Here is a 19,065-nt window from a genome sequence, read left to right on the forward strand (position 1 = left end):
AAAGATAAGCAAATAAATCTGCAAGTAAAACATAAACGAGATGACAGAGACTTGTTTCAGAGACTCAGAAGCAAAATGCTGAATGTAGGTCTTGATTAGGAAAAATAAACTTTGTGGCTTAAACTCTACCGAAAGATCCTGTTACTCCAATATTTATTAGTTTTTTGTTGTTTTTTCTTATTGGAGTTGTTTGTTGATGACACCCTCCCCTGAACATTTTACAATGAGATCTGGCAACCCTGCCTGCGTTGTTGTCGTATAATAAACCTGTACCATATTGTGATTTACAAAACTAAAGACACTTTAAACTTTAAACTACTTTAAAGCACAGAATCAAATATGTTAAAATTAAAATTTTGTCATATTAAAATGTCATAATCTTTAAAGTATCCCGCCATGTGTAACATAAAATATCTCTCTAGAACCAAACACATACATTCAATAAAGCTCCATCAATGCCTTAAAAAACAACTTGAAATACTCCAGATTCAATTAATTATTGGAATAAAGGAAACAGAAATGCATTAAAACCACAGTTGTATTTTTGAGAGATAAATTAAAACCAGAAAATAATCTCTTAATGATTCCACCTCCTTACAAAGATGTCGGATTACCAAAATAAAACATCGGATGCGTTCACATTTGCCTCGATTTCGGCAGGAAATTGGGAATATCTTTGCAAATAAATCGGAAACGCGGCATTTCTTCATGTGTGCAGAAGCAAAATGGGCTGGCAGACATCACTAATCCATCACGGAGCTGAAGCAGAGAGACAAGTTAGAGGTGGAAATTAAAGCTGAACCTAAAGCCAGAGTACGTGGAGAAAATAGAAACCACCATAGAGAAACAGCCAAAATATTTCAGTATTTCATGGGACCGAATGAATAAACGTAATCTTTAATCCTCCAACAGGTTCATTTATGACCCTGAATCATCGCTGACTGGATTAAAAATTTAAAACGAGCGATGGATCACCGTTCACAGCGCTTTTGTCTTTCCTGTAGCCATTTTCTCCCCCCCCCCCCATCCCAGAATTTCACCTTCTTAATCACCATTAATCACCTCCCTCGCACTCCTTCCTGCCGTCTTCTCTTCCTCCTCTTGTTCTTCCATCAAAAATCTGAAGATATAAAGACCTTTTTTTAGCCTAGAGAAGGTTAATTAGTGGAGGGATTTCCAATTAGCTCTTTATCTCAGTAGGGGGGGTAACTAGGCCGCAGCCGGGGGGCGTATTCGGGTGGGAGGGCGGGGCGGTTATCGAGGTGCGATCAGCAGGAAACGCAGAAATTAATTCACATCTTGGTGGATTCTTTGGCTCAGAATAAATAAGCAAAAAAAAAAAAAAAAAATCACCACACAGAGAGCCGAGGCGTCGGCTAACTAGCATTCGCCGCTAAGCCACGCCGTCAGGGTCAGTTCGTAAAAAAACACCCATTATGCAATAATAACAGTTATAGGAGAAGATTTTTTGGGACATTTCACTGTATTTTGCGCCATTAAAATTAAGTTTATGTTGATATTGTAGTAATTTGGATCCGGTATACCAGATATACCATATGCTACAGAAAAGGTTATTATGGTAGTATTTTGCCACACCGGCCCACGCAAGTTAAAACTGAGCTGTTTGACACCCGTGCACTACACGTAGGCTTCAGAAAAGAATTGAGTCGCCTTGTTTAGAAATGTAAAAACATTGCTAGCATGTGGCTACGCTATCACGTAGGCTGTAAAGGGGAATCCTGTCTGCACTGACCTCCAAAAAGACTTTTTATCATGACATCTGTCAAACAGCAGCCGACTACAGAAGCGGAAAGAAAAGGACTCTATTTTTCTGAATTAATGAGATATCTATGAGAAAAAATTACTCAGTAAAAATATTTGGCTGTGTTTCTGAATTCATGAGATAATGGTTTTCCGAAAAATCGGTTCTGTTATTCCGTATGAGAAAGTACAAGATAAGTATCTCATAATTCTGAGTTATTTATCTCATTAATTCATAAAAACAACTGATTTGCATTAAAAAAATTTATCTCATAATTTCATAAAAACAAAGCCACCTTTTTTTAATCTTATGTTTTTTCTCATAATTAGGCTCATCATTAATTCAGAAAAACAGAACCGATTTTTATTTTTCCAAAAAACATCTCATAAATTCATAAAAACAAAGCCACATTACTTTATTATTAAATTTTTTCTCATAATTATGAGGAAATTATCCCATTAATCCAGAAACACCGAACCGATTTAATTTTTTCAAAAAAACATTCTCATAAAAACAAAGCCACAGTTTGTTTGTTTTTTCTCATAATTATGAGGCAATTATCTCACTAATTCAGAAAAACAGAATCAATGTTTATTTTTTTCAGGTGAATGCAATACGCTTCCTTAGTGGAGAGATTATATGTTTTAGTTGGGTTTTTTTTTTTTTTTTAGGAGTTTCCAGACGTAATCTTGCTCATTCTGTTTTAAAAGTCCCCAAACGAGAGAAGGCCTCTCAAAGTCCCAGCTCCACCTTTTTTCTTTTTTTTTTAATTACTCTGATTTAATTAATAGTGCTCTGTAAGAGGATGTCCCTCAGAGATCAGAGGTCAGAGGTCAGCGCCGTAATCCTCAGACGCAAGTCAACAAGTACGACTCGCTTCCACCACAAACACACACCGTCTGACTGAGGCGAAGGTGTGTGAGTGTCAGAGCTCTAACACTCTTTCATCCCGCCGCCGTCGGGATTCGACGGATCTGAACGAGATGAAAAACACTGGTTTTGTCACACGTCTCTCTCTTGTGTCCTATATTTCTACATCGAGGTGCAATACACAAAGTTTCGAGCGTCAGAGGAAAACTTTCAGCACTTTCACAGATTTTGAGTGTATTTTTACTCTCATTTTCTACATTTTTAATTTTTTTTTTTTTTTTGGAGACGTGTTTTAACATTGACCTCATTTCAGACAAGCATTGGTTTCCTGGTTATATTAATTTATTGGATATTTAGACGTGTGCACATGACTATTCATGTGTTTCATTATGTTTGCAAATACAATGAGCAGATGGATGGATGATGGATGATGGATGGATGGATGGATATACAGTTTTCCTGTCAGATTGACCAAGAAATTATCAATTATCTTTAATATAAAATATTGATAAAGTCAAATACCATTACACCACTTTACGGATGGATGATGGATGGATGGATCAACAGTTTATTGGATGAATGAATGGAAGGATGGATAAATAAATGGACGGATGGCTGAATCAACAGCCTAATGGATGGATGGGTCAACAGTGTATTGGATGAATGGATGGATGGATGAACAGTTTATTGGATGGATGGATGATGGATGGATGGATGGATGATAGATGGATCAACAGTTTAAAGGATGGATGTATGGATGGATGAACAGTTTATTGGATGGTGGATGGATGGATGATGGATGGATCGATATCTTAATGGGTGGATGGATGGATGATGCATGGATGGATCAACAGCTTAATGGCTAGATGGATGATGGATGGATGGATGATGGATGGATGGATGGTGGATGATGGATGGAAGATGGATGGATGGAAGATGGATGGATGGATGGATGACCAAGTGGAATGTGACTTTATTTGCTCCAGTGTTATTCCAGTGAAGCAGCAGTGACGAGGCTCATTCTTCCATCAAATCCAGATTAAAAGCAACATAAACAGCAGTTGGCGGCGTTTCGCCACCGAATTACATAAAAAGCAGCGTCTGTCCGGTTTAATCCCGCCGCGACACCACCGGCCAGAGCGCCGTCCCCGTGATGCAACGTTTACTCATTTCAAATTAGAGGATCAGTCGCCGCCGGCGGTCACCCGTTAGCTCGTTTAGCGTAGCATCCAGAAACATCAATTTGAATCATCTGCAACCGATAAGATTTTGGTTTTCGTCATTTGGATTACGCGCGAGGGATTAAGCGCTAGTTCCCTCTCTACGCCGGCAACTCCCTTCGACCTCCTCGCTTACGGCGACCCGCCGCCATATTGAAACGGGGCTCATTGGGACGTAGGCATTCCTGCTCCGCACTCGGCGGATTGGATTCCCCTCGATAAGAATCCATCAGTCAGTCAGCTAATCTCATTCTGGCTTAGGCTCCATGGCCACACTGTCAACAATCTGATTAATACTGGCCTGCAGACCCGGCGCACCGCCAACTGGCTGCCAGCCACACACACACTCACACACACACACACACACACACACACACACACACACACACACATGCCGGTTGCTACGTAACACAATCGGAGTGAACGCAATTTGCACATGTCAAAACAAAATTAACCGTTTTGGGCTAAATCAGTAAATGGATTCAGACCCGGCAGCTGCATTTGGCTGCAGCAAATAGACTTTTCTTTTTTTTTTTTTTTGGGTTGTTTTTCGACGAAATGCTGAAATTTGACAGTGGAAATAAACGCCATTATGCGGCTAATAACCTGAAAAAGCGTACAAAATCCACGTTACGATCAAAATGAGTTGAATTTCCCCGAAGCGTTTATTCGATAGATATAATAATAATATAGATACTCGTTAATACCGATAAAATACATATTTATAGACACACAAAACAAATAAGGTGTATATTTTTCACATCCGGGATGTTGATGTGAGTCAAAAGTTGTTAAATACAACTAAGGGTCACGGTTGTGAAGTAGGTTTCTCATTCGTGTGTGGCGTGTGGTTTAACGTCAATGGACGCCACGGCCTCCAACTGGAAACTAACTTCAAAAAAAGGCCAAACACACCAATTTAAGGCTTCAAAAGTCTTTCAAATGGGATAAAATCCACAAAACAGCCTTCTTGTATTTGAGTAATGCTGCCATAATATTAACAAATTGCTGAATTACCAAAATAAAAGTCAATCAGGGTGTCATAATCTACATTGAATGGATGGAATATAGACTTTTTGTGTGTTCTCTTTTAAATTAAAGCAAAAATCTTATAGTGTTTCTGGATTTTTTACCCCCAAAATGCAAAAAAAAAAAAAAAAGCACATATTTCCTTAAATAAGAAAAGAAGGGAGGAAAAGTTTTTCCTTGACATGCTATTTATGGGTTTAATTCCCATACCCCGAGCTTTTACAGGCTCAAGATGAAAAGTCTGCAGTAGAGAGTGAAAAAAGAAATTTGAATTGTCCTCACGCTTCAAAAAAAAAAAAAAAAAAAAGATTGTTCCTGAACAAATGTGTGACGGTGCCAGAAACTCCCCAGTGTTTGTATTTTATTTTAGTGCAGATCCGTCCAAGTTGGCAGTGAAAGGTTTCCTCTCTGGATGAAGGAACGAGGCTCAGTGACTCATCACACTTTTACTTTTTATTTGTATTTTTTTCTCTCTCCGCTGTTCAGGTTTGGTGCAGCTTGAACCAATTTCTGCATTTTGGCGAGTGTTGCCGTGGGATACGAGCCGTTTCTGGTTTCTGGCACAGAAACGGTTGAAAAGCACTTCGAGGAGAATTTGGTTGCAGTTTGTTTTTTTTCTTTTTCTTTTTTGGTTGAATTATTCAGTATTTTTATTAAAAATACTGAATAATTCAACGTTTTTATTTCACTGATACTGAGTGTTCCTGTTTGACATTTATTTACTGATCATTGGTTCACTGTGATGGATGGATGGTTGGATGGATCAACATTTTGATGGATGGATGGATGGATCAACAGTTTGATGGATGGATGGGCGATAGATGCATGGGTGGATGGTTGGATGGATCAACAGTTTGATGGATGGATGGATGGATGGAGGGAATGATCGTCAGTTTGATGGATGGATGGAGGATGGATGGATGGATGGTTGGATGGATCAACAGTTTGATCGATGGATGGATGGATGGAATGATCGTCAGTTTGATGGATGGATGGATGGATGGAGGGAATGATCATCAGTTTGGCGGATGGATGGACGATGGATGGATGGATGGATGGTTGGATGGATCAACAGTTTGATGGATGGATGATGGATTGATCGTCAGTTTGATGGATGGACAGATGGATGGATGGTTGGATGGATCAACAGTTTGATGGATGGACAGATGGATGGATGGATCAACAGTTTAATGGTTGGATGGATCAACAGTTTGATGGATGGATGATGGATTGATCGTCAGTTTGATGGATGGACAGATGGATGGATGGTTGGATGGATCAACAGTTTGATGGATGGACAGATGGATGGATGGATCAACAGTTTAATGGATTGATGGATGGATGGATGGGATGATCGTCAGTTTGATGGATGGATGGATGGACAGATGGATCAACAGTTTAGATGGATTGATGGCTGGATGGATTGATGGATGGAATGATCATCAGTTTGATGGATGGATGGATGGAATAGAAATGGAGATACTTTCTGAAGTACATGGGGGAAAAGATGCCTTCTTCTCCAGCCTCTCTCTCCTCCCTCCCTTCCTCCCCTCCTCCCTCCCTTCCTTCCTTCCTTCCTCCTAGCTCCTGTGGGCACTCGCCGTAAATAGCCCCGCGCTGCGTAGCGTCACTTCCTGTGTCACGGTTTGTCTTCAAAACGCAGTACATGAGGTCTACAGGACTACAGGTTCTTTTTTTTCCTTCTCTTTTGAATCCAGTGTGTGGAAACAGTGTGAACCGTCAGAGGAACGCCCTCGTGGAGGAAACGGGAACATCAGTCCCTCGATCAACTATCTGAGGAACCTTTACTGTTTGGAGCAGAATTCACCCGTTTGACATCTGACAGCATTAGAACGATGACACTTGATGACATTCTCGAAAGAAGAGACAAAATGTTGTTTAGTACCAGGATCAACAAAAGTACATTTTTACTTCTGGGTCGCGAAACTTTTAAAAAGTATTAAAATTGAAGAGTATGTAAGAGTGAAACATTGACTTCATGTGAACCAAGTGACTCAAACATGATTCTGACACAAAACGGTCGGTTTTAGTCCAGTTTGTGCTGAAAGAGGAACAAGCATCCACTAGCGCCTTCCCTTCATCCCTCCATCCAACTCCACCTCCCCCATCCCTCCATCAACTCCACCTTCCCTCCATCCAACTCCACCTTCACTCCATCCAACTCCACCTTCCCTCCATCCCTCCATCACACTCCATCCAATTCCACCTTCCCTCCATCCCTCCATCAAATCCTTATTCCCTCCATCCAACTCCACCTCCACTCTATCCCTCCATCAACTTCACCTTCACTCTATCACTCCATCAACTCCACCTGCCCTCCATCAACTTCACCTTCACTCTATCCCTCCATCAACTCCACCTGCCCTCCATCAACTTCACCTTCACTCTATCACTCCATCAACTCCACCTGCCCTCCATCCCACCATCCAACTCCACCTTCACTCTATCCCTCCATCAACTCCACCTTCCCTCCATCCCTCCAGCCAACTCCACCTTCACTCTATCCCACCATCCAACTCCACCTTCACTCTATCCCTCCATCAACTCCACCTTCCCTCCATCCCACCATCCAACTCCACCTTCACTCTATCCCTCCATCAACTCCACCTTCCCTCCATCCAACTCCACCTTCACTCTATCCCTCCATCAACTCCACCTTCCCTCCATCCCTCCAGCCAACGCCAAGGTAACAACATTGTTTTATCATCTATTTGTTTAAATTATGAAATAAAATCACCAAACTAAATAAACGAGTACAAAAATGTCATTTCTTGGAGTTCATGTCGACCGTTGGCGGAGGTCAGAAACCTCCGATAGCTCCTGTTATAACTTTGTTTACCGTCGTCTGAGCGTCGGCACCAGCCGGCGGTAGACGGCGTGGACGAGGCGGCCTCACCTCCACGTCGCGCTCCACCTCCAGCCCCGCCTCCCGCAGGTTGGCTTCGAACTCCTGCCTGATCAGATGCATCTCGTGGTCGGCGGGCTCCGCGGTGTCACTGTCGGCGGCGCTGCCCAACTCCATGAAGACCTCGCCGACGCTCGCCGCGTCCCCCGCCGCCGCCGCCACCGGGGGGAAGTTGCCGTTGGACACGATGGACAGCCGGTCGTGCGACCCCGAGGTGCTGGCGGGGGACCGTACGGAGCCGTGGCGCCGCTGGTGGAACACCAAGACGTAGTCCACTTTCCGCCGGCCGTCGCTGAAGTAAAGACCTTCGCCGCCGGCGTGAGGGCCGGAGGCCGGGCCGACGACCTGCCGGGGGTAGAGCGGCGGAGGAGTTACGCAACCACCGCTTCAATGGACTTAAACATCGACTGCAGCGTCAGCGAACACAAGTGGCTTTTGGCAGGTTCTCAAATAAAAAAATAAAAAAAAAACCTCAGTGAAGTGAGAACCTTGAGCAGCAGAGTGGGCCGTCATCTGCTTCACTCTTTATTTAGACCCGCAGGAGAGAGAGAGGGAGACTAAACAGAGGACACAAGTGCATGATGGGAGTTTCTACACTTACGAGGAAGACGGGTTTCGTCTCTGATAGATCTATGATCACAGATTCATGCACGTGCTCAGCAGATAGACAATAACAGTAATGGCCGCCGCCACAGTTTTAGGACCGTTAAAGGTGTTTAATGAACACGCTAGTGTATGAAATAAAATAATTATTTATATTCTCTTCTTTCTTGAGTCTGTCGAAACATGAAATCATGAACATTTTAATCTAGATTAAAAAAGTATATTTAATTGTGATTAATCCAAATTAATCTACAACAACCCTGTGATTAATCTCATTCAAAATTTAATCATGCAACATTATCATGTATTTTTCCACTGAGTGCATGTATCATTACAAAAACCACCAACAGCACCCTCTAGTGGAACCAACCTCAAAACTACATTGCTTTCAGAGGAGTTTTAGTATAGTGGTAGCATCTCTTCTTATGGGTTTAAACTGTATGTATGAAGGAATTTTCTCTGTAGCTATTAAAAGATAGTATTTTAATGGTAAATAGAAACATTCCTTCAACGGGTTTTCAAAAATAATAATAATTTAAATGATTTCCTGCCCTTTTAGTGACATGATACGGCGAAAGTTTTGGGAAAATGTAAATCAGTTGCGGCCATTTGTGACACATTTGCAAAATAAAATAGAGAGCTGTGCTTGGATGTGTGTGTTCAATTAAACTCAATTTTCCTGCGAGAATTTTCCTTATTTGGTTAAAGTCACGGCTGTAATATCAAGAGGTGCATTCGTGAACCCAGCATAAGGCTCATGGGTCAAAAACTGGACCACAAGAGGCTCCAATTGGGCCAAAGCACCCAGAAAATTGTAGAAATTCCAAAGGAAAATTTACATTTTTAACAATTCTCTTCAACAAAATGCACCATTGAGACCTAAGAGATCAGTGATACTGCCATGAAAGATTTTCTTTTTTTAACATTTCAGTGTATTTTGTACCAGAATATTTCCCTAGAATTGACAATGTGTTGAGATTGCAGTCGTTTTAAATAGTTGGGTGTTGTGAAAATACAGATTTAAAGGTTATTATGTCAATATTTTTACCGGTCAGACTCTCTGAAGATGAAATTGGGACTTGGTATTGCCCCGGAACTGAAATGTGTTTAACTCTAGAGAGGATGTGCTTCAAACAAAATGATGAAATGTAGATATTCCCTCCATCAGTGTGACAGACTGAGAGAAGAGGAGAGACTCTGGTACTTACTGGGATCTTGTCGTCACTCGGGGAGAGCTGCATGGTGTTGCGCTTCACAGACCCACAGAGAAGAAGAAGAAGAAGAAGAAAAAGAAAGAGAGCAAGAGTGAAAGTTGGCGCTTTTCGCAGGGAGCCGGAGTCATCACCATCACCGCCTTCATCCCCATCCTCATCATCATCATCATCATCCTTCCCACGGAAAATAAAAAAAACAAAACAAAAAAAAAAACCCCAGACCCCTGAGGTCAGTGAGCTCCGTCCACAGTGGACTCAGCTGCAGGTTTCATGTCTGTGGATGTGATGGAGGAGTCCGATCACATGCTGGAGGTCCTCTCTCTCTCTCTCTCGCTCTCTCTCTCTCTCTCTCTCTCTCTCGCTCTCTCTCTCTCTCTCTCTCTCTCTCTCTCTCCCTCCCTCCCTCTCTCTCTCCCACAGTGTGATGTGGAGGCTGCAGCCTGCGCACCGCCGGCGCTTTTGGCACGGAGCGCGCCACACTGTAAAAAATGACTGCGCACAATAATCTGCTCAGCCTCAACTATATATATATATATATATATATATATATATATATATATATGTGTGTGCAATGTAAAGTGTCTTTGAGTGTCTTGAAAACCGTTATATAAAACCCATGCATTCTTTTTAAACAAAGAATAATAAAAATGTAAAATATAAAATATATAAAACTAAATAACTATTACTATTATTCTTATTCTTATTATTATAAACCAAATCATATAAATATATTTATTTATTTGTTTATTTATTTATTTTTTAACTCATGTCCAGTCCAAACAGCACTCAGGTGAGGTGTGTATATTTTACAGTGTACAGCAATTCACTCATGCAGCCTGCAAAAAGACTTTTCAAAGAATCACATCCATCTGTATCTTTTTCTTCTAGACGTGTCACTGAGAGGTTTTGGAGCAAAAGTCAAGTCTTTGTTTCAACGAGAAAAAAGTTTCATTACACAAGTTTAGAGATAGATAGATAGATAGATAGATAGATAGATAGATAGATAGATAGACAGATAGATAGATAGATAGATAGATAGATAGATAGATAGCTTGTTCCAGGTTTTAAAAAGTGTGTTGCTCCAACCAGCCAATCAGAAATCAAACCCTATATGATGTCATCAGGGGTTTAGCCAATCACAATCAAGGTAGGCTCCTCCCCTTTGACTCCTCCCACAGTCGGGCAGCTCTGCTCTGGCACATGGCACCACGAGAGGAAGTACTTCCTCCTCTTCCCGTAGATGGGCATGTGTGGGCGGAGCCAGTCCAGCTCACACAGACACAGCAGATTCTGAATGCAGCTCCTAGGACCCAATATTCTAATGGGGGAGAATAAAGGTGGAGCTTCCAGGCTTCATTTTCAACTCAAACCTCTAACCTCCACTCACATCATCCTCATCTGGACTCAACTTAGCTCAAAGGCTTTTAATTTGAAAAAAAAAAAAAAAACCCTCAACAATAAACATCTTTCTTTATCCTCATTGTTATGCACAGACTCACATTCAACAACATTCTAATGAGGCGTTCTGCAAACTCATGAAGTGATGCAACCTAATGAAACGCGTCGCACACGCCCTGGAAATATCACACAATTAACTTTCTCGCTCTAACAAGCGGCTCGCTTGTGCCTGAACCGTCACATATCCAGAAGTCATGGTCCTCAGCAGTGGGGCGAGGGTAGGGGGGGGGTGGGGGGGGGTGGGGGGGGGGGGGGTCGCTAGGGTTAGGACCTACTTTCTGTGGTCCTGTCGGCGCCTGTAGCAGACTCTGTGACTCCTCATGCCACCACTCCCCCCGGTACGGCTCCGGTTCAGGCTGCAGGACGCTGTAGCACACGGCGTCCATCCCCATGCCGGACAGGTCCCGGGTCAGGTGGTACAGGTTGTCGCTGTGGATGGAGGAGGACTCGCTGAGCGCTGTGGCCACTCGCCTGAAGCCTGCGCCGGTGGACCATGGCTCTGGAAGACAGTCGTTTCAGGAAGGTGTTGAACATTACACTGTAAATCAGAACGTATGAGTCTCCTTCCCGCAGTGAGTGAAGTGATTCATCTCACAGGGAGCACAGTTTGTACTTTGAGGAAATCCCTCCAGGACGCAGAAATGAGTAGTGGAACACGGAGACGTTTGAGCTCCTCGGATGATTCAGCTGCATCGATTCCGTTTATTTTCACATCTTGTCCCGTGTTGTCAAACCAACTTCTCCCAACTTCTACTAACTTCTACCAACTTCTACTAACTTCTACCAACTTCTACTAACTTCTACTAACTTCTACTAACTTCTACCAACTTCTACCAGCTTCTAATAACTTCTACTAACTTCTACCAGCTTCTACCAACTTCTACAAACTTCTACCAACTTCCACTAACATCTACCAACTTCTACTAACTTCCACCAACTTCTACTAACTTCTACCAACTTCTACGCATGAGGCTAATCATTTAGCATCGACTGTGGGAAGCAGCAGGACGAAAGGAACATTCTTATGAAACTCACTCTTTAGGGAACAAAACACAACTTGTTTGCATAATTAAACCAGTATCAGACCTACATAGACCAGTATCAGACCAACATAGACCAGTATCAAACCTATATAAACCAGTATAAGACCAACATAGACCAGTATGAGACCAACATAGACCAGTATGAGACCAACATAGACCAGTATGAGACCAACATAGACCAGTATCAAACCTATATAAACCAGTATAAGACCAACATAGACCAGTATGAGACCAACATAGACCAGTATGAGACCAACATAGACCAGTATCAAACCTATATAAACCAGTATAAGACCAACATAGACCAGTATGAGACCAACATAGACCAGTATCAGACCAACATAGACCAGTATCAGACCAACATAGACCAGTATCAGACCAACATAGACCAGTATCAGACCAACATAGACCAGTATCAGAGAAGTATAAGACAAGCATAGACCAACACAAACTAGAATCAGACCAGTTTAGGTCAGTATCAGGCAAAGAAACTCTGAATGAGACCAGTATTTGAGCAATAGAGATAAAATCAGGCTAGTAGAGTCATAGAAAACATAGACTAATATCAGGAGATAGAGCAGCATAAAACCAGTACATACTATAAAATATATCTTTGCTTTCAGTGCAGAGCAAACACTGAGCAAACAAACAAAACAAATCGTTAAAATCGTGATGGTAGAATAACTCAAACCTGTTCAAAATGGTTAAAACCGCTGGTATAGCTAGAGCTGTTAGCATTAGAAAATAGCTAAAACGCAAACGTAGCTCAGATAATTAAAATGGCTTAAGAGAGAAAGATCTGCAGGAAAAATTGGCTTCAAAGTCATGAAATATATTAATATTGTAGCTTTTAAATGTCACGGATCCAACATCAGTTTTTAGTTTGTAATGAACATTTTCTGTCAATATTTAGTTTCTTCTTCATTTCAGATGATCAACATGTTTCGTGGCTCCAGACAAATTTTATTTGCTGCAAAGAAATCCTAAAAATGTCTCTTTTGGTGATAAAGGTTGCAGAGCTCATGTCTAAATGATAAGAATACATCAAACATCTATCTTTTGTTAGTAGTAGTACCGAGGACTACCTGTACATTTGTTTTCTGGCACCACACAGGGTCCGCGATAACTGTGTACGATTGTGCAAATAAATAAAAAGAAAAATAAATGTGTCTTGCATCAGCTTCTCTTCCTTCTGAATGTATTATTACTTCTGAAGTATTCCCGTGCTCTCTTGGCTGCGAGGATCAATGTTTCAAGTCGGTACGCCGTGTTGCTTGAAACCACAAATATGCAAAGTGGCCTGTCGAAGCTTTGTCTCCCGCTGCGCAAATTGATGCATGTGTCAGTCAAGTCATTCAAGAAGGCCGGGAACCAACTTCTCAGAGCACAAAGAACACAAGGAAACCAAACACCATTTTCTTTTTCGTAATAATAATTAAAACAAAACAACAAAAAAAAAAACAGCCAGAAATGGTGTCAATTTGGTCTTTTTCATGCATATGAATGAAGTGTTTGGGTCTGTGTGTGTGTGTGTGTGTGTGTGTGTGTGTGTGTGTGTGTGTGTGTGTGTGTGTGTGTGTGTGTGTGTGTGTGTGTGTAAAGAGCAGAGGTGACAAAGCAAATAATCTCCATCTCTATCAGACTGACCGCTGCCAGGAGGCGCAACAGATTGCTGTTTTTTTGTTGTAAAAAGGTTATTCTCTGCATGTGTGTGTGTGTGTGTGTGTGTGTGTGTGTGTGTGTGTGTGTGTGTGTGTGGTTATTTTAGGGATACAGACAGCTGTAGCCATAGTAACGCACCAGGCCACGTGCTGCGCTCTCATTTCAGTACCATGGACAGCTCTCTCTCTCTCTCTCTCTCTCTCTCTCTCTCTCTCTCTCTCTCTCTCTCTCTCTCTCTCTCTCTCTCTCTCTCTCTCTCTCTCTCTCTCTCTCTCTCTCTCTCTCTCTCTCTCTCTCTCTCTCTCTCTCTCTCTCTCTCTCTCTCTCTCCCCCCAATGAGATCCGTCAGCCGGGTCAAGAGCAGGAAAAACCTTTTCTGTGATTTTGAGCACCAGGGCAATCAGCACCAATCACCCGGCAGCAACAGTTTGTGAGCGTTGCTCGCTCTCCTTGCTGCTCGCTCTCCTTGCTGCTCGCTCTCCAGCGGCGCGTTGGCCCGGAGGTGAGAGGGTGAGAGGGTGAGAGGGTGAGGGAGGCCGGCCAGCTACTGGAAGGTCGCCAGTGTGAGTGTGGGAGGAGGACGAACGACTGAGAAAATCCCCCTCGTATCAATATAAAGCAGGGCATCAGTGAAAACTAGGAACCTGCCTCCAGAGAGAGAGAGAGAGAGAGAGAGAGAGAGAGAGAGAGAGAGAGAGAGAGAGAGAGAGAGAGAGAGAGAGACAGAGAGAGAGAGATGGATAGATAGAGAGAGAGAGACAGAGAGATATGGATAGATAGATAGATAGATAGATAGATAGATAGATAGATAGATAGATAGATAGATAGATAGATAGATAGATAGATAGATAGATAGATAGATAGAGAGAGAGAGAGAGAGAGAGAGAGAGAGAGAGAGAGAGAGAGAGAGAGAGATAGATAGATAGATAGATAGATAGATAGATAGATAGATAGATAGATAGACAGACAGACAGAGAGAGATAGAGATAGAGAGATAGAGAGATAGAGAGATAGAGATACAGAGAGATAGATAGAAGGATAGATAGATAGATAGATAGATAGATAGATGGATGGATAGATAGATAGATAGATAGATAGATAGATAGATAGATAGATAGATAGATAGATAGATAGATAGATAGATAGATAGATAGATAGATAGATAGATAGATAGATAGATAGATAGATAGATAGATAGATAGATAGATAGATAGAAGGATAGATAGATAGATAGATAGATAGATAGATAGATAGATAGATAGATAGATAGATAGATAGATAGATAGATAGATAGATAGATAGATAGATAGACAGACATGCAGAGTAAATATGAAACACGCTGTCCAACATGTAAGGGTCAAACATTTCACGCCCACTCGTCAATGTGTTTATATTTACACTAAAAAGCCTCAATTGATTCACTCATATACAAACACTGCAGTACCACTGTATTTGCACAATAACACAAACATATTTACCAACATATATTCATACAAATAAATAAAATGATCCAGATTGTCTTGAGAGTGACGTCATATGGCTGTAGTCATAACACGTGATTTGAAAACCTGAATCCCATGGTTTGTACAGTTGAGCTCATACTTCTGGCAGTACAGTGTAGATAGTGGAAGTAGACGACCGCGGCTCCAGCATACAAGCGTGAGATGGATGTAAATGTGTCATACGTTGTGAAACAATGACATCTGTATAGTGCCGCATGACTTCCTCCTATGAACACTGTTCTCCGAGCCTGTCGGCGGTTGTGTAAGATGAAGATCAACACACTGGATTCTCACACTAATTTCTACCGGCGGAGACAAAGGGCATCTTGGAGGGGACGGCTAATGGGCAGCGGCGCAGCACAAAGACTCACATGCTGATGCTTTTATCACACGCTGTCGCCACTGATTGTACGGAAGCTGGTGCCAGAACCCCCGTCTCATTCGGCTTCGTGTCATTAGCCCGTGCCGAGGCCAAATTACTCCTGTGCCATACAGCTGCAAAGATTTTTTTCCCCGACGGCTCGTCTGCTTTCATGTTCATATTGTGTGTAATCGCGTTACAAGTCGCAGAAATAGTTTCAAAAACTCTTTGAAATCGTGTTTCGATCTGTTTGTTGAGATTATCGAACGTTGACGTTTTGTTGTTGTGTTGTGATGTTTTATTGTTGTGTTTTAACATTTTGTTGTTGTGTTGTTGTTGGGATCTCACAGGACCACAGAAAGTTTGTTCATTTCTGGGGAAAGACAATTTTCGTTTGTCGTGCTACACAGTCATGACATATGAATTCTGACCCAGGAATGTGATTGTCTTTCACACCGAGGGTGGGGGGGCTTTCGCAGGACCTTCCTCCCCCCTTTCTGCTCACAAGACTCTTCCCCCCCATGCAATCAGCCAGTCACTGATTGGTTGAAGCTCTCAGGTTTTGACACCTCTGAATCCACACGTGGAACAAAAGGCATTCAGCCAGCCTCCATCTCTCTCTTGCAACGAAGACTCCGAGGAGGTGAGTTGCTGAAGAGCTGCTTCCCAGCAGCTCAACTCACCCAGCATTAGCACACAGCTAGCACCAGAGGCCTTCACTCTTCGACTCCTCTGCTGACCTGACCACGAGGGTCAGACCTTCCCCTGATCCAGAGACCAGCACCCAGAGTCTGCTCTCCAGGGAAACCAACCGGTTCCTCCAGGACGGGACCAGGGAAACGACGCCTCACAGAACTTCTTTGTGTTTTCCTCCGAGCAGGAAAACCATCACAGACCTGAGTGACCAGCTCCTCAGTCTGAACAAAGGGACAACCAGGAGCTGCAAAGAAGGACAACTCCTGAAACATCAACTTCATCTTTTTCTCCTCAGCCTGCAGAACCAGCAACCACAGTTAGCAGGAGGTGCTAACTACAGGAGAAGACACCAGCTTCCCTCCAGCAAGGACAACAACTGAACTCCTTCAAGGAAGTGGTAACAACTGGGCATTACCTGAGATTAGTTAAACCTGATGCTATGATAGAACTGTTTCATGAAGATGTGTTGATTCTGTTACAGTGACTGCGTTCTTTTGATAATGATATTAGGAGCAGTTATCAACCTGTAGACCAACGTTAGCTCTGCCACAGACACAGGGTCTCCATGCTAATCTTTGCTTTACTAACTTGTTAACTCGCAACCCTACACATATCACATCAAAGACAACAACACACCATAACCGAACACCATCTGATGACTCCTGATGTTTTACAGAGCAAGTCTCATTCACATAAACTCATTCTAGAAATGGTCCTTAAGCAGAGACACACCAGAAGCAGATGCTATGGCTAGCTTCTATTGTTCCCAGCACATGGTGGAGACCCAGGACAGACTTCCTGCTCTCTGATAACCTCCATTTGGAATGTAGTTTCTTGTGATCCGCCATCTTGTTTTGTAGTTCCATCACACGTCTCACACACACACTCCCTCCAACTCTCTCTCTCTCTCTTTCTCTCCACACACACACACACACACACACACACACACACACACACACACACACACACACACACACACACACACACACACACACACACACACACACACACACACACACACACACACACACACACACACAGCTGTACATAGGTAGTTAGAATCTGTGTTTTATTTGTTTTCATTGTTAATAAATATATTTTTGGAATCATACTTGCTGTTTTATTAATGAGCACAAAGGTGAATGAAATGTCGACCTCTTCTGTGTCAAGAACTCCAAAATCCTTCAAGCTTTACTGTTAATTCTGGTAATTGTAATTAATTTAACTATTAATTCAAATTCCTGATTAACTGTTTAGTATATTTTATGAGACTGATAGAACTGAGTTGGCTATCATTTCCTGTTATGACAGGTGGTGCTCCGAGGTTCTGATACAGATCAGATTAAATTTCAATAACATTATTAATAACTATCTTTGATAATTATTAATCATTATCGATAGCCAATCATAACATAAATAGTGATCCATATGAGGTAATAAATCCCTACATTGTGACATTTTGTTGTTGTGTTGTGACGTTTTATTGTTATGTTTTAACGTTTTGTTGTTGTGTTGTGACATTTTGTTGTTGTGTTGTGACATTTCGTTGTTGTGTTGTGACGTTTTGATGTGTTGTGACGTTTTGTTGTCCAGCTTGTGAAAAACATTCTCCATTAAAATGAACAATTCCTTTTGAGGCCTGAGCAATAAAACACTCTACTAATTTTGTTTTTAAAAATAAATCCTAATCGAGCTGGAACGCTAAACGTTAGTCTGATGGCTTTTCTAATAAAGGCATCAATTTTGATGATTTAAAACATAATGCACAGAATTATTGCATTTTCTTAAAAATAAAAAAGTAATTTTGTAATAACTGTTGTTGTTGATGCAACAAGTTATTACAAAATGCAACAATGTTTTATTAAAAAATGTAGCACATTATAACAAAACGTGACATTATTACATAATGAGTTGAAAATGTATTACATTATAATATATTGCAACAGTTATTACATAATGCAGCGCTACACGTCAGCATTTTGTAATAACCGCTGCAATATGTAACAAGTTATTACAAAATGTGGCGTTATTCCGTATTGAGTTAAAAATGTGTTAGTGTTGTTATTACACAATGCGGTGCTCCAGGGTGGTGCAAACTGAACTCCACCTTCCTCCGCCGGGCCCTCGGGGCCGTTCAGACTGCGGCCTTGATCAGCGCCCCGCCCGGGGCGGACTTCCATCGCGGAGAGCCGACGCCTCCTGTTGACAAAGGAGCGACGCCGTTTCCTCCTCCAGGAGTCACAGTGAGAGGCCCTGCAGCGCCACGGCCTCTGAACGCGTGATCGAATTAAAACCCGCCGTGCAACCGTACACCCCGGCCGCCGTACCGAGCCGCCGGCGGCCGGCGGGGACAAAAGGCGGGCGACTCTATGGTGGTCCGGCCCTTTGTTTTGGCGAAGGTACGGGAGGGACAGGCCACACAAAAGGAAAGAGAAGAGAGGGCTTCCTATAGGTTCCCTGCCGCACTCACCTGCACAGGTGGAGGAGGGGGACCGGCGCAGCGCCATCTGGAGCTCAGCTGGGAGGACGGGGGGCCCCGGGTGGGCCGGCACTCAGGCGGCCATGACGGTTCGCCGTCGGCAGGTAGGCAAGGAGAGGAGCGACGGTGGCGCTCCGACTCGATCCCCGGCTCAGTGGAAGCTAAGCCCCGCCGGGATAAAGCCACGCTGCGACTGGCTCACGCCTAGCGCTTAGCACGCCAGCTCAAAACGCAGCGCGG

The 19,065-nt window shown here is 42.6% G+C and overlaps 1 protein-coding gene across 1 annotated transcript in view; it reads right to left on the reverse strand.

Annotated features, from left to right (window-relative positions):
* The window catches only part of ano2b (anoctamin 2b), a gene marked incomplete at both ends in the record, with an annotated part of 52,691 nt that extends 33,838 nt beyond the window's left edge, over window positions 1-18,853 (reverse strand). Inside the window, 4 exons of the mRNA XM_080518697.1 lie at window positions 7,799-8,152; window positions 9,619-9,660; window positions 11,379-11,581; window positions 18,817-18,853. Of these exons, the coding sequence (XP_080374823.1) occupies window positions 7,799-8,152; window positions 9,619-9,660; window positions 11,379-11,581; window positions 18,817-18,853 (636 nt within the window). The remainder of the gene's footprint in view (window positions 1-7,798; window positions 8,153-9,618; window positions 9,661-11,378; window positions 11,582-18,816) is intronic.
* Between the last annotated feature and the right edge of the window lie 212 nt (window positions 18,854-19,065).

Source organism: Blennius ocellaris, assembly GCF_963422515.1.
Source record: "Blennius ocellaris genome assembly, chromosome: 22".
NCBI classification, from domain to species: domain Eukaryota; kingdom Metazoa; phylum Chordata; class Actinopteri; order Blenniiformes; family Blenniidae; genus Blennius; species Blennius ocellaris.